This window comes from Meles meles, chromosome Y (assembly GCF_922984935.1).
Source record: "Meles meles chromosome Y, mMelMel3.1 paternal haplotype, whole genome shotgun sequence".
NCBI lineage: Eukaryota > Metazoa > Chordata > Mammalia > Carnivora > Mustelidae > Meles > Meles meles.
Window position 1 is genome coordinate 1,394,858 of NC_060088.1, and position 14,800 is coordinate 1,409,657.

The following is a 14,800-nucleotide window of genomic DNA, read 5'->3' on the forward strand; positions in this document are numbered from 1 at the left end:
ATCCCACCTGCTGCCTCAGGGAAACCTGCCGCATGCTGGACGTCATGTAATTGTGTGTGTTGTGTCTGGACCGCACGGGTGTAGACGGCCGGACTGCAGGTCTGGGATCCTGAGTACAGCCACCCTGGGGCCGCCGGGGATCGCATGAGCGTCGTGCCCGAGACCGCCGGCTTCTGCCTGCCTGTTGTTTGCACACACGTAGGGACACACACACACACACACACACGTGTACACACAGATCCACACATCCACACTAGACGTAGAGACGTGCATGCACACAGAGCTACACAAATATGCACCACACAAGCTACACATGGGCCCACGTGCAAACCACGCACACGTGTCCACACCCTCACACAGGCCACACCTACCTGCACACATTTGTGCGCGCACAAACCATGCACACACACACAAACCACACCCCCGCATCTGTGCACACACACGTGCATGCCCCACGCACACAGGACAGAGGACACAATGACAGAGCGCCGCCTGTCTGAGACGCTCCGTGCAGCTGAGCACGTACCCACACGAGACGGCTCCTGCGTGTTCGTGCAGCGTTCAAGGCCCGGCCCTTCCTGAGGGGAGGTCAGGGTCCCCTCAGCTTCCGGATCCCACAGTCCCCGTCCGGCCTGCGGTCCGTGTCCTCACAGCCCACGCGGGCTTCTCCGAAATGTCCTTACGTTGTCTTTTGTGCCGCGGTCAGAGCGGGCCCTGGGCCCTGGCACGGAAACGGTTTCCATCAAAACCCTCGGGACCGGAGAGAAAACGCGGCTCGTCTCAGCAGACGCCCCGTTTGAGTGATCCCAGGAGCTGAGGACGATTTCGGTGCTTTTCTCGGTAGTTTAGTGCATTTGCAAGAAACGCAGGTTGGGTTAGTCAGGGAGGTTGGTCGTAAATGGGGCTTTTCTGTCTGTGTGTGTGTTTTCTTCACGTACGGGAAATAGTCAGTCATTCTTGGAGGGGTCTGTTGTTCAGGAATGGCACACGGGCAAAATTACCATATTTTCCTAGCGCTCTAGCTGTTGCTACAGTTTTTTTAATTGTTATATACATTTTTAAAAATTTATACACATTTTTAAAAATTGTTATATTCATTTTTTATTTAGCCCATTTTTAAAAATTGCTATACACATTTTTAAATTGTTATACTTTTTTGTTACACACATTTCAAAAAATTGTTATACACATTTTTATTGTTATACACTTTTATTGTTACACACATTTTTAAAATTGTTATACACATTTTTACATTGTTATACACATTTTTATAATTGTTATACACATTTTTAAAATTATGCACGTTTTTTGAAACTGTTTTACATTTTTTGTCATACACTTTTTTAATTGTTACACACATTTTGTAAATTGTTATACACCTTTTTAAAATTGTTACACACTTTTATTGTAACCCATTAAATTGGGCTACACATTATTTTAAAACTTACACACATTTTTAAAATTGTTACACACATATTTAAAATTATTATTCACATTTTTAAAAATTGTTATACATTTTTTAATTGTCATATACTTTTTTATTGTTACACACATTTTGTAAATTGTTATATACATTTTTTTAACATTGTTATGCACCTTTTCTAAATTGTTATACACTTTTATTGTAACACACGTTTTATTAAATTGGTCTACACATTTTTTAACAGCTGTTATACACATTTTGAACATTGTTACACACATTTTTTAAATTTTTATGCACATTTTTAAATTGTTCTACACTTTTAAAAATTGTTATACACTTTTTATTACACACATTTTTAAAATTGTTACGTACATTTAAAATTATACAGTTTTTAAATTATGCACATTTAAAAATTTGTTATACACATCTTTAATATTGTTATACACATTTTTTATTGTTGCACACATTTTTTAAAACTGTTACGCTCTTTTTAAAAAATTGCTAGATGCATTTTTTTTAATTGTTATGTTGCTAAATGTTACGATCACCAGCTGTTTCCAACGTAAACGGTCGTCTTACTTTTCGGCATCAACATGAGCGTGTCGAAGACATGAGACCTTCCGGCGTGTTCTACGTTTTAAAAACCAACTGACTTTTGCAACCATCATGCAGTCCAGAAAAATCTCAGTCCCCGCCTTTTTAAAAAAAGAAATACTGCCTTCTTAATTTTTGCATGACTATTTTCCTGATTCCTAACCGGATTCTCTGTCCTCGTAGGCCAAGACTTCGACTTGGCGGACGCCCTCGATGGTAAGTCCTGCTGCGATTAAATATTCATAAGGTGACAGACGTCATGTTAGAATTGTGTCTCTAAACGGACGACGAGTGTTTCGTCTGAATGTAGTGAGTGTATCGAGTGTGGACCCATGAAGGGACTCACACGGGGGGAGGAAAAGCCAGACGCTCTGGGTAGGGGGAGGAAACCTTCCCGGTGCAAAGACCCCCTTGGTCTTGGTCTCAGCAAAGGCCACGTCCAGCATCAGGCTGTGTACCCGTCCATGGGGGTCCTGTTGGCTCGGAATTCACGCTCCAGATCCTGTCCACTCCCAGAGCCATGGGGGCTGTGTGTGACGATTTGGGCATTCTCCCGACTTTTTTAGAGTACATGGGGCATCCTTGAGAGATGGTACAGTTTCTCACCCACGGGTCTTGCTGATGCGATGTCTTTTCTGTCTAGACAAGGAGAAGAAGCCCACGACACCGCCCAAGAGACCCAGTGCTGGTAAGAAGCCAACGGGCCTGGCGCACACAGCAGAGGACGTCTACCGGACAGCTCTCTGGGCCGTGCTCCCTCCCGCTCATCCGAGAGCTGCTCGAGACGTAGACGACCACAGAGACGAGTGGTTTGGGATCTCTGGGTGCAGACTGATTCCTACCAGAGCCGTGGTGTAGACGTTGGCCACCGGGTGCCATGTTTTTTGGGGCAGACTGAGGTCTGACGAGTCTTGGGGATGATTTCGGGTCGCCTGGACAGTGTGTTTCTGGAGGGCTCGCTCTGTGTTGGGATGTGCATTGCGTAGGGGAAGCAGTTTTCGGGGCCGAGATGCCGGTACAACCCGTGAGCAAACCCGGTCTCCAGCCGCTAGGACACACCTACCCGTTCTTGGCGGGGTTCCTTCCAAATGGAAGTTGGGAACCTGGAACAAAGGTCTGATTGTTGCTTCTTGGCCAACCAGACGTCAGAATCATGGCGGTCTTACCGCTATTGTTTAATTTGTTTTTAAGGGAATAGGTTTCTTTAGGAACAGGGTCCCCCGGCCAGAATGTCCCGTCAGAAGGGAAAGGGTAGCACCTGCCGTGTTCAGACACGCATCTTTGCACAGCACGGGCATGAAAAGAATTTTGGATTAGAGAGTGTTGAAAACCTGAATTGCCACCGTAGTTCAGTGCCTTGCGATGGGCAGATGCACCAACGTCACTAACGTAGCAGGAAATTGGAAAGGGGTCATAATACTAAGGAGAGCCGTGATGCCAGCAGGAAGCGTCCATCATTTCGTTGAGGGAATCCCGGTGTAGGTACACGCCTGCCTAAGTCTGGTGCCCCATTTCTGCGTGCACCGCATCGTGTCTGCCTTACAGAGGACGCTGTCCACATGGGAGGGGTGGTTTCGGACGGGACGGTAACGGCGAAGGATTCTCGGTGGGCAGAGTTGGAATCCCAGCTTGGCGCACGTGGTGCCTTGGATGGGTACAGTTCCTTTTTGTGGGTTTTGCTTTGTCTCTTGCTCCTCTCCTCGGAGAGGTCAAGAATTTGGCTCTTCTGTTTGGACCCGGGTCAGACTGGTATTTGCCGTCGTGTTTGGGGAGGTGGGGATGCAGGGCTTCCTCCGTGGCTTGGGGAGCTGAATTCCTTCCTGGGTCTGCAGTGTTAACAGCCCATTTCCCTTGTAGACGATGACGGGCTCAGTCTGGAAGATGCCCTCGGCGGGGAAGGACACAGTAAGTACCTTTGGGAAGTCTTCTGGGTGGCCGACTTGGTTAGGATCACTAAATTATCATCATTCCCAAGAGCCTTGTGCCTCTCAAGTCGGAACTAGCTGTTACCATGAACACATGGGGAATAGTGTGTTATTGTTGGCTTTTGTTGGGTTTCGGTTTTTGCCTGTTTTTGTTTTTATTTAAAAAAAAATAAAAGGGCTTCTAGCCTTTGCAATGGCATAAGGTTAACATGAGCACCCTTGCCAGGGCAACGGACTGTGCATTCACTATAGTCCTACCCTTGCTGGAATGGTTTGCGTCCGCCATATTGAAATTCTCAATTGAGTTTGAACGAGGGCCCTGCATTTTTATTTTGCCCTGGGTCCCACGAATTCTGTACCTGGTCCAGGCACTTGCTTTAGCTTCTAACAAAAATTTACGTAACTGTTGGAACTGTCTGGTTCTCTCGGAGGTAGGTAGGACACCTGGATGACGATGGAAAGAAATGGGCTGGTGGCTGTGTTTGGCATTCTCCACCATGAGAAAGGATATGCTCCCCTTTGTAGCTATTTGGAAAACCATCTGTAGGAAAACGGATGTGTTTTCTTTCTTGTGTTTTGGGTTTTTTTTTTTTTTTGCTGACTCCTCACAAATGCAACACTTGTGTTTTTTTACCAACAGATGACCCAGCACCACCGAATCCACCCAAACCTAAGCCTCATCCAAACCCCAACCAGCCGGGATCTTCTGGTAAGACGCCTTCCCTGAACGCACACTGTGCATTTCCCAGAGTACGGTGGTCTCCCTGTCGGCCGAGAAGTCGTCCTATCAGATCAGCGTGGCCTTCATGGGGGGGGACCCTCCCTGGAACAGGGCCATTCTGGTTTTCCAGGAGTGGGACACGAGTTCTTGAAAAGGTATTTTTGGTTTGGATTTGACTTTTGGTGCAACGTATTTCCGAAATGAAAGGAAATAAATTCGGCGTGTCATGGCCACGTCTGGTTTCTCTTTTGCGCGTGGCTTGATGGTGTCTCTGGTTCTGGGTTACATTTGAGGAAAACCGGCATGTCTTGCCTGGTCGAGAAGCCCGCGTCACCCACGCACAAATCCTTTTTTCAGTCATTTATGATGAAAACATTTCTCCCCTTATTTTCGCCTTTGGGTATTTTTCGCAGTGGTTTTTGGCAAGTGGTCCTGGAATGTGTGTGCACGTGTGTGTGTTTTCCCCGTGGGGTCTTTTATGTTCGAATGGCTCCCCTGCGTCTTTGTGGCTGTTTTTTCTTTTTAATTTAGCACTCACTGGGTCATTGTCTCTCATCCCTCTGGGGAGAAAGAAAACCCTCCTTTTATTGTCACTGGAATGGTTTCCAATGAGAAATCAATTTGCAGAGTGCCGGCCATTTGCAAAATTGAGCTTTTTTGCTTTGGAATCTGTTCTCTTTCCTCTTTCGCATTGCTGTTCCTATAAACGTAATTTCTAAATTGCTTTTGCTTGCTGGTGTTTTTCTGTGAATACATTTTATGCCCATTATTTTTCTGCTTATTTCTGAGATATGGAAATGAATTGCATATGTCTTTCCTCATGGGCCACTTAATGATGAATCCTTATTACCTGTTAATAATTTTGCCTTCATCATTTAGTTTTTATAAAAAAGATTATCATATTATTTGCAAGTGATCTTTAAATCAAATGTGTATATATATATTTTTTTATGTTGTCTCTTTCCAGTTTTCTTGTATTTGAATCATTGTGCCTTGGCTATAAAACCCATATTAAATTTCATTGATTGCATGTGTTCATTAATGCATATGAACATATTTTTTTTTCTTTTAACCCATGAATATGACAAGGTATATCGAAGGATGTCTTTCTACAGATGACGTCCCTGATTTCCTGGAACAAACCGTATTTAGCTATGATAGGTCTTGTTAAACTGATGCATTAAATCTGATACGTATCAGCTAGCTACTGCTGTATAACAAATAATGCACGAACCCAGTGTGCTTTAAAATTTTTTTTAATTGTTATGTCTTAGAGCGCCTAGGGGGCTCAGTCAGTTGAGCATCGACTCTTGGTTTCAGCTCACGTCATGATCTCAGGGTCTTGAGATCGAGCCCCCCATCTGGGTCATGCTCCACGTGGAGTCTGCTTAAGATTCTCTCTGTACCCTCCTCCCCTGCTCATGCTCTTTTTCTCTCTCGGCTTCTAAAATACAAAAATGAAATCTTAAAAAAAAAAATTTGTTATGTGTCCGCGAGCTTGGGGCCAGGCGTGGCTGATCTCGACCCTCCTGACCGTCCCAAGATGCCAGGTGACACTGTGTTTTTGTCTCCTAGGTGGCTTTTCAGATTCCGATCTCATCGATGGAGCTTCAGATGGAGGTCGAGTTACGGGTTCTCTTTCCTCCCTGTCACGCACCTGCTGTACACAATGATGTCAGGGTATACGGTCTGACCCTCAGTGAAATCACAGTCAACTGCTTGGAAATCTCTTCCCCCCTCTGCCCTTGGTAGATGCATCAAGGATGAGGACTGTTAAGACCTGCCCCACCAGGGCTGGTCCCTGGTTGCTGTGCTGATGGTTCAGGGAGCTACCCGCCGTATGCATGGGGCTGACCGCACGTTTCTCAGACATCTCCTGAATGCCTCAGTCACCTGTTTTTGCTTGGTGACTGTTGGGTGTCATCAATGGCATGTGTTCTGTTATTTTGTGAACGTAGAAATGAAAGCAGATTCTCCATCTCTCTCTATTTTTTTAAATTTATTTTATTAAATACATAAAGTAAAATTCACTTTTTTAGTGCATGTGTTTATGACAGATTCCATCCCTCTCTTTAAAACCTTAGGTTAGAGTAGGGTCCAGAGCAGTCCTTAGATATAATACATCTTGTACATATAAGTAAAAATTTAAGTATACAATAAAATAATAACATCTTTATAATAGTTAGAATATATTAATATTTATGATACGTACATGTAGCTGGTCTTACTATACGCTTACAGTTCTCCCTTGACCAACACAGGTTGGGTCTGCATGAATCCATGTATTATGATAAATACAAAATAATCTTGTAAATGTCTTTTCTCTCCCTTACGATTTTTTCTCTTTTTTCTTAATCACATGTTCTCTTCCCAAGCTTACTTCATTGTAAGAGTACTTTATTGTCACAGTGCAGTACACAGGGGACTCCTGGGTGCCTCAGTTGGTTCAGTGGCTGCCTTTGGCTCAGGTCATGATCTCGGGTTCCTGGGATCGAGTCCCACATTGGGCTCCTTGCTCAGTGGGGAGCCTGCTTCTCCTTCAGCTGACCTGCCTGCCTCTCCCCTTGCTTGTACTCTCTCTCTCTCTGACAAATAAAATCTTAAAAAAAAAAGAGAGAGAGAGAGAGAGAGAGAGAGAGTACAGTATGTAATATATACAACATCTGTGTTATCAACTGTTTTGTTATCAGGAAGCCAATAGTCAACAGTAGGTAATTAGTGAGTAATTAATTTGGGGGGGAATCAAAAGTTGTATATGGATTTTTGCTTGTACTGTGGGTTGGCTCTCCTAATCCTCTTGCGTTGTTCAAGGGGTCACCAGTACATATCCTGGGAGTCAATAGGAACGTGGCTTGGATCACCCCATAGCCATGGGCTGGGTCTTAGGTGGGCTCCAAGGCCCTGATTGGGATTCTTCCCTGCTCAGCAAGAGGGGTCACAATCTGTGAGGCACACAGGACTTCCTGGCTCTCCTGCGGCCCACCATGAGAGGAGTGGTTTGACTCAGGAGCTGAGCCTGCGTGTCAGACAAACAGGAACGAGTCCAATGACGTTTAGCAAAGTTGGGACTCAATGAAAGGAAAGGACTCTCTGAGTTCCTTCATAACTCAAGGTCCCGGAAGTTGATCTCTGGGATGATATTTTCTTTGCCCCAAATCTTCCCAACACGACTTGTCTGCAAGCCTGTTTCTCCCTTGCAGGAGGCGGTGGGGGTGGCGGCGGTGGCGGCGCTGGTGGAGGAAGCCAGAATCATGATGGCGGGGAGCAGGGTATGTACCCGTGGTGTCTGATGTCTTGGGTTTCTTATAGGCACTGTTGAGAAAACGTGGAATGCAGTGGTCAAGACCAAACGTGTTGTGTTGGCTCTGTTGTCCTAAAGATGATGGCGGTCAACGTCCAAGTGTGGTTGCCTTGCCCCGTGCACATCCCAAGCGCTCTGCTGAAGTAGGTCATTGACGTCCTTGAGTAGGCTCAGCAAGGGGGTACGGATGACACCCACACGTTAGGTTCACTCATCTTCCCACGGTGCCCTACGGACCCTAACCCTAACCCATCTCTATTACGTGTGGTTCCCCAGAGAAACGGAACCATTGGGATCTATCTAGATGTAGATGTACATAGAGAGCTACAGAAAGAGATTGATTGTAAGGAATTATCCCCCATGATGGTGGACGCTGAGAAGTTCTATGATCTGCTGACTGCAAGCTGGACAACCAGGAGAAGCCGGGGTGTGGTTCAGTCCCAGTCCACAGGACTGGGAACCAAGAAAGCTGGGAGGGCAAGTCTCCTCCTGAGTCTCAAATCCCAAGAAGTAGGAGTGCCCATGCACAAAGGGCAGATGAAGATGGATGTCCCATCTGTGTGCTCTGTTCCGTGCAGGCCCTCTGCGGATGGATTGATGCCCATCCTCACTGGTGAAGGTCACCTGCCTCACGTAGTCTGTAGATACAGACATTAATCTTTTGCGAGAACATCCATATGGACTTAACCAGAAGGAATGTTTTCCCAGTCATCTGGGCACCCCTGGACCCAGTCAATGGACACAATTAACCTTCACACCATCCTTGATTGACTCATGGAATGGGATGTCCTGAGCAGCTGCCATGCTTAGAAATAGCTTAGCTGTCCACGTGGCAGAGATACATGTGGTGTGAGAGTTACTGACAGCACGTGGAAACCACATGCCCATAAATCCAATGAAAGTAGCAAAGGGGGTCAGCGGCTTTGATTTTCAGAAAATGTTTGAAGAGGATGATGCCCAGGACATCCCACTCCGAGATGGGTACCATGCACGGTGAGCCATGTTGCCTCACCTGAGAACTTCTGCTAACTGTTAGGACCCCTGCACTGGCCACAGGGATGGGGGGACCCAGGGTGTGTCATCTACCTGACACCTGTTTTGCACTGGAAGGGATACGTGTAGTCAGATGACTTCCAGTACGAGGTGGGACTTTCGGGGAGCAGAATGGCTGGTTCTCCACGTCAAGCAAACAGGCTAGAGGCGGCGTTGGAAGTTGGGCAAGACTCAGGAGTGGGGTTTCCTCCATGGTCACCCTGGGACCCTGTGTCTTGACACTCAGTCTCACCTTTTTCCGGTGGGCAGGGCCTCCAGCCACCTGTCCTGTTGGTGGTCTGCTCTTCGCGAACGTTCCCAGTCACGGTGCCGTGTGCTTCTTCCTACAGCCGACTCCCCGGGGGTAGTCCCTGGCATCATTGGGGCCGTCGTGGTGGCCGTGGCTGGAGCGGTCTCTAGCTTTATCGCCTACCAGAAGAAAAAGTTCTGCTTCAAAGAAAACGGTAAGGTTTTTGCGGCCGCGTCCTTCCCTTCGTGCCTTACTAACTTGAAGGCTCTGCTTTCTCGAAACTAAAACAATGCAGAAGTCCCGTTGGCATGAGACACGTGGGAGGTGGCCGACAGTTCGAGAGATGCCTGGAACAGTGGGATTCGGTTCTGTAGCTTCCATTCTGGTGCCACCCGTGTGGAGTTGTGCAAATTTTGCCAGTCACTAACCACCCCTGTCTTTGGGCTTTCCATCTCTAAAGGGGGGAGATGATCAACTGCACACCACCAGACTTTTGTGAGGATTCACAGGGCTGTGTGTGAAAGTCTTGACAGGTCAATTGGAGAAATGTAAGCTCTTGGAAATGTTTATTCATCCTAATTTATAACTGTGATCGTCCTCATCCCGCTTATGACAAGAGCGATGACTCGGTGGCCGCCATGTTGTTTTCTCCAACCAAGGGAATTAAAACTGAAACGGAGGAGGGCTGATTGCCTTTCTGGTACCACCCCGAACTGACAGGTGCTTGCGAGGGTTTGGGAGTAGGATATAAAATTTATAGGAAAATGTGGAGGGTATCACAACCACCAGCATTGGGATTGGAACTCCATCGTTGGGTGTTTGGGTACCATACAGGCAAGAGTCCCTGAATTACATAGGATTTGCCCTGAAGTCCATAAGTTCTGTTTTGAACGTGGCTCATGTTCTTGCATCTCTGGGTTGCTCTAAGTCTTGCCTTCCCTCTTGTAAGATGAACACGAGGGGTGGACTCTGATGTGGCTTTAGGGGTCCCATGGTCTATGGATGGAGCCTCATGTTATCTGAACTTCTCAACCCACCTGTAGTTTCAAGTCCAAATTCATACTTAGCTGTTGACCTCCATCTTCAAGGACGACTGCCTGAGGACTCTAGGGAAATTCACAAAAGATTTGAATAGATGGTGATACAAAATTTGACTGTAAAGAGGGAGTCTACCCTCAATCTCCCATCATTCTAGATTTTTAGATTCATGGACCTTGTTTGTAGCCTGAAACTGAAAGTCACAAGCGACTTGTAGGTTCAGAGACTTAACATAAGCTTCTGTTGACATCCCTCTCCCTACAACAAAGGGGAAGGGTCCCTGTGACCAGGCGCCTTCTGTCAGGGGCCCTCAGGAAACCATGCTCGGTTGCCTGAATGTTGAGTATCCAGCACGTCCAAATGGATAGATGGCCAAGGTCAAGGACACACCCAAGTGGACAGATGACCACGGTCAAGGACGTGCCCAAATCAAGAGAAGAATGAGGTCAAGGAAATGCCCAAGTGTGCGGTCAAGGACGTGCCCAAATGGAGAGAGAACCGAGGTCAAGGACGAGCCCAAGTGGACTTCATTTCTGCCCCCCTCTCTGCAAATGCTCAGCTCAGAGCCTGATGTCCAGCCAGGAGAGAAGGAAGGCATGCCTGCTAGGGAAGGATGATAGGAAGTCTGGGAACAACGATTTTCTGAAAATCTATAGGTGACTGTCAAATCCAATTTGGATTTCCAAATTCAGTCGTATCGTGGACCTGCAAAGCCTTTCTGGCACCTCGGGTTTGAGATACATGACTCCCTTGGATGTTACAATGCCAAAGTGACATTCATATGCCAAGGCACAGGGATTTGGGGGAGGACCTGAGAATCATAATGGACGTTCTGGATAATGGACAGATTATGGATTATGGATTATGGATAATGTCCATAATGGACATAATGGATGTTCTCCCGTACTTGGAATGGGATTAGGAACTTGGAAAACCAAGTGTTCTCTGTCCCCCTACCCCCCATTCCTGGTCATCCATTGACCCAGAATTTCGTACAGTCTCTCATTGTGCATGAGTGAAGTGACCATTGGGGGTGACTTTACCATCTTGATTTGCTTTCTGGTTTTTATGGGATTTATGATCTTTGCTGATACAGACGCACAAAGAAAATGTCCAAAAAAACCGAAAAACAAAACCAACGCAACAAGAAAGCTGGTAGTTCTGATTTCAGTCATTAGGAAACTTAGTCTGCAGCTATAAAGTGCCCATAAGAGAAAGAAAATCAGGTTCTGCTTTTCAGCAAACCCCAGGATGGTATCATAGGAGAGTGAGTCATCTCTTCCAAGTCCGTGAAGAGACATTTTGGCGTTCTTGACCTGTTAGTAGATGGACTCGGGGTTTGTCTCCATGGCACATTTTTATGAAGACCCAGAACTGAAGTGTTGGATTCAGCCATTGGGATCGTCAACATCCTAGATCTTTCAGTGGAGTTTGTGCAGGACTGTTGGTGGGTGTCCTTGTTGGGATGGTGGAGCTGTGAGCATGGACATTTTCTAAGAAGGACATGGCCGTGGCGTGTCCCAGTGCTTCAAGAAACCATGTTTTTTTGGGGAAAACCATAGTTCTACAAGGGTGGGTGTTTCTGTAGAGGGTGGTTCTCCAGGACCTTGTCATTGCATTGAATTTGGTAGGGTCTGTTGAGTTGTGCGTGAAGGTCGGTCTCCGCCAACTGGGTGGTCTACTCTACGGGGAAATGCATCCGTCAGATACCAACCTTCTGGCTCTACATTCCCTGAAGTGCTTTTTAGGGTCATGTTGGGAGCCGATGCCCGGAACGGTGTCCGTGGCCAACACGGCTTGATAGATCTGTCCTTTATTCCTGGAGATTTCGATGTGCGCCTTAGAGTTTAATGTGGCTTTTTTGCAAATGGCGCATGGTGGTCTGTTAAGAGCCGTCTCTGGCGTGGGCTCGTGGCTGATGTGGGTGTTTCTGGTTTGCCGTGTTGGCTTTGAGCGGCCAATGTCATGTATGGCGACCCGCTCTGGGCGGCTGTCACTTGCTGTGCACGATGCTGTCCCATGTGCATGGTGGCTGATGTGGGCTCTCACGTGTGTCCTTGTGTTCTTTCTGGCAGGTGCCTGAGGTATTGCTGGGCTGACCTGCTGCCTGTCCCTTGTCTTTCTCTCCCTCCCAGCGTCCATGGCTACCTTCACCTCCCTCTTGTCCTTGAACTAGGTTCCATCTCTGACCCGTGCCTCCCACGGCCCCTTGGCCTTCAAGCATCGCTTTTAAAAAAATCCTAAAACCCGCTGTACTCCTGAGCACAAAGACTGTCTTTGGCAGAGCCGGCGGCTGCTGCCCAGGGCTTTTGCACGCGCCGGGACCTCTGCAGAGCTCCCCCGGTCCCTTTTTCCGTCTGGTTCGGTTTTCATTTCTCCACCTTTCGTTACAGATGAGCCGCGGCCGTAGGGACGAGCAGGAAACCGTGCGCACACCTGGAGCTGCCCCCGTGTGATCTGTGTCCGCCGAGACGCAGAGGCTAACGCAAACCCTGGCATTTGCCCCGTTCCCCGCGGCCAGTCAGTCCGTTGCCACGGGGATGGGATGCCTCCCCCCACGCCAACCCGATCCCGGATTCTGTGTCCCCTGCCCCTCCCCTCGCAGACGCACGGACGCGCTTGGTGTTAGACTGTATTTGTGCACAAGGACTTTTAGGACGGGAGGAGGAATGCAACGGTTTCCTTCTAAATTTAAATCCGCAGGAAAGACATTGCGGCAGGCGGCGTGGCGGGTGCGGGGAGGGGGCTTAGTCCGTGCCTCCATCCCGCTCGCGAGCGTCCGTCAAATTCACACTTGAAGCTGAACGGGGCCAAACGGGGGGTCCCGAGGCAAAGCCCGCGTTGCATTTGCAGCTTTTGACGTCTGATTTTCCAGCGTCTGGAGTTCTCGGAAGCCTCGTCCTCTGCACGTCCCACGAAGCAGTTCCTTGCTGTCGCTCTGACCCGTGTTATTTAAAAAATAATAATAATACGGGACTGTCCTGCTTGACTCACTTCTCCAGTAAGGAAAGGGGAAAAAAAAAATCCCATTGTGTAGGAACAACCTGAAAATCTCACCGTCGTAGAATTTGAACGTCTGTCGAGAACGGAGTGGAGCTTGTCCCCGGCCGGAGAGTCCATGCACTCTGGATTGTTCCGTACATGGGAAATCAGCCGTGGGTGTTTTCCTGCCCCGGGCATGTTCCGGCGTCTCCTTTCCCTGGGTCTCTGGAAGGTCGTGGGGTTCGCGCGGGCAGTGAACGGGGAGGGAGCTATCCTGGGGGCTCTGAGTGCTTTGCTCCTGGGTCTGGTCCCTCCCCTCCCCTGCCTGTGGTCACCTTGGCCACCGCTGGCTTTTTGGAGGATGTCCCTGCCGATCTCTTTGTTCCCATAAAATGAGGCTTGTTCCCCGGTGGGCCTGAGTCCAGTGTGTGCTGCCTCACATCAGGCACAGCGGCTCGGCGGTGCCCCAGGGCTGTGGTCTTGGCTCCAAACGCGCGTTGCGCATAAAGAGTCCCCAGCCAAAGAGGCCCGTAAAGCTGCCCTTTCCGTGACGGTCCTACCAGGGAAAAGTGGTCCCCCGTGCCGACGAAAAGCATGTGCTTTGGTTTTATTCTGAGATACGCTGTGGGTGGCCTTTCCTGGTTGCAGGGCAGGGCGGAGAGGGTGGGATGCAGGGTGTGTCTTGGGCAACAGGGTGTCCCCTTAGGGGCAGAGGTGCGTGATGTCTCCCAGGCGGGCATAGGTCCCCTCTGGGAGACGGGGAGTCTGGCTCTGCACCCCTGCTGGTTGCAAGGCCTGGCGTCTCTTTCGAGTGTCGGCCCTGGCCAAGGGTGTGAACGGGTCCAGCAAAGAGCCCGGCCGTCAGGATTGGGGAGAGGCGCCCGGGTGGCCAAGCCCCGTCAGAATCACGACTGTCAGCACCAGCGGCCCCGGTGTTTGGGCTCCGTGCCCCGTGCATGCGGGGTCCTGCTCCCCGGAGAGCAGACACCTGTCCTGTCCCAGGTCGCGTCCACCCCACTCTCCGTCCATGGTCATTCCGGGGTCCTGCTCCCTCCAACGTCCAGCCGTGATACTGGTACCTCGAGAAGGTTCTCCGAGAGCCGGCGGTGTGCGACACCAACATCGAAAAGCATCAGAAGGGCACAAGCGCTTTCCCGTGTTGCCCCCAAGGGGACGCGGGGGGACAGGGCGACGGACAGTGGGATTCTGGCACATCCACCGGGACCCGCAGTGGAAGGCGTGTGGCGTGTCTGCTCTGTCCCTGCCCCGAATGGGGCGCATTGCTTTGTACAAAGTTCCAAGTTCTGTGAAGGGTCTGGGACAGCGTCCACTCGGGGACCCCTTGGCGGCCGGTGTTCCCGAGCGACACCGTCCGGAAATAAACCGCCTTTTGCCCGCGACTCTGTCCCTTGTCTTGAATTCCGTCGACATCTGGAGGGGATCTCGGTCGTGGGGAGGGGACGTCGGGGACAGCAGTTGTGTGCTCAGATGCCAAAGAGAAATTTCGGGGAAAAAAATGTTTTTTAATTGACCC

The 14,800-nt window shown here is 48.9% G+C and overlaps 1 protein-coding gene across 2 annotated transcripts in view; it reads left to right on the forward strand.

Moving 5' to 3' along the window:
* LOC123935834 (CD99 antigen-like) overlaps positions 1–14,800 on the forward strand; it is a 30,668-nt gene that overhangs the window by 13,526 nt on the left and 2,342 nt on the right. Inside the window, exons 2-9 of one of the 2 annotated variants that reach the window (XM_045996643.1) lie at positions 2,201–2,233; positions 2,661–2,705; positions 3,875–3,922; positions 4,583–4,651; positions 6,239–6,283; positions 7,864–7,932; positions 9,347–9,460; positions 12,678–14,536. In XM_045996643.1, coding sequence (XP_045852599.1) covers positions 2,201–2,233; positions 2,661–2,705; positions 3,875–3,922; positions 4,583–4,651; positions 6,239–6,283; positions 7,864–7,932; positions 9,347–9,460; positions 12,678–12,694 — 440 coding nt within the window. In that variant the 3' untranslated portion in view covers positions 12,695–14,536. Of the gene's footprint in view, positions 1–2,200; positions 2,234–2,660; positions 2,706–3,874; positions 3,923–4,582; positions 4,652–6,238; positions 6,284–7,863; positions 7,933–9,346; positions 9,461–12,677; positions 14,537–14,800 lie in introns of those variants that run through there. The other variant, XM_045996641.1, reaches the window with a different exon arrangement.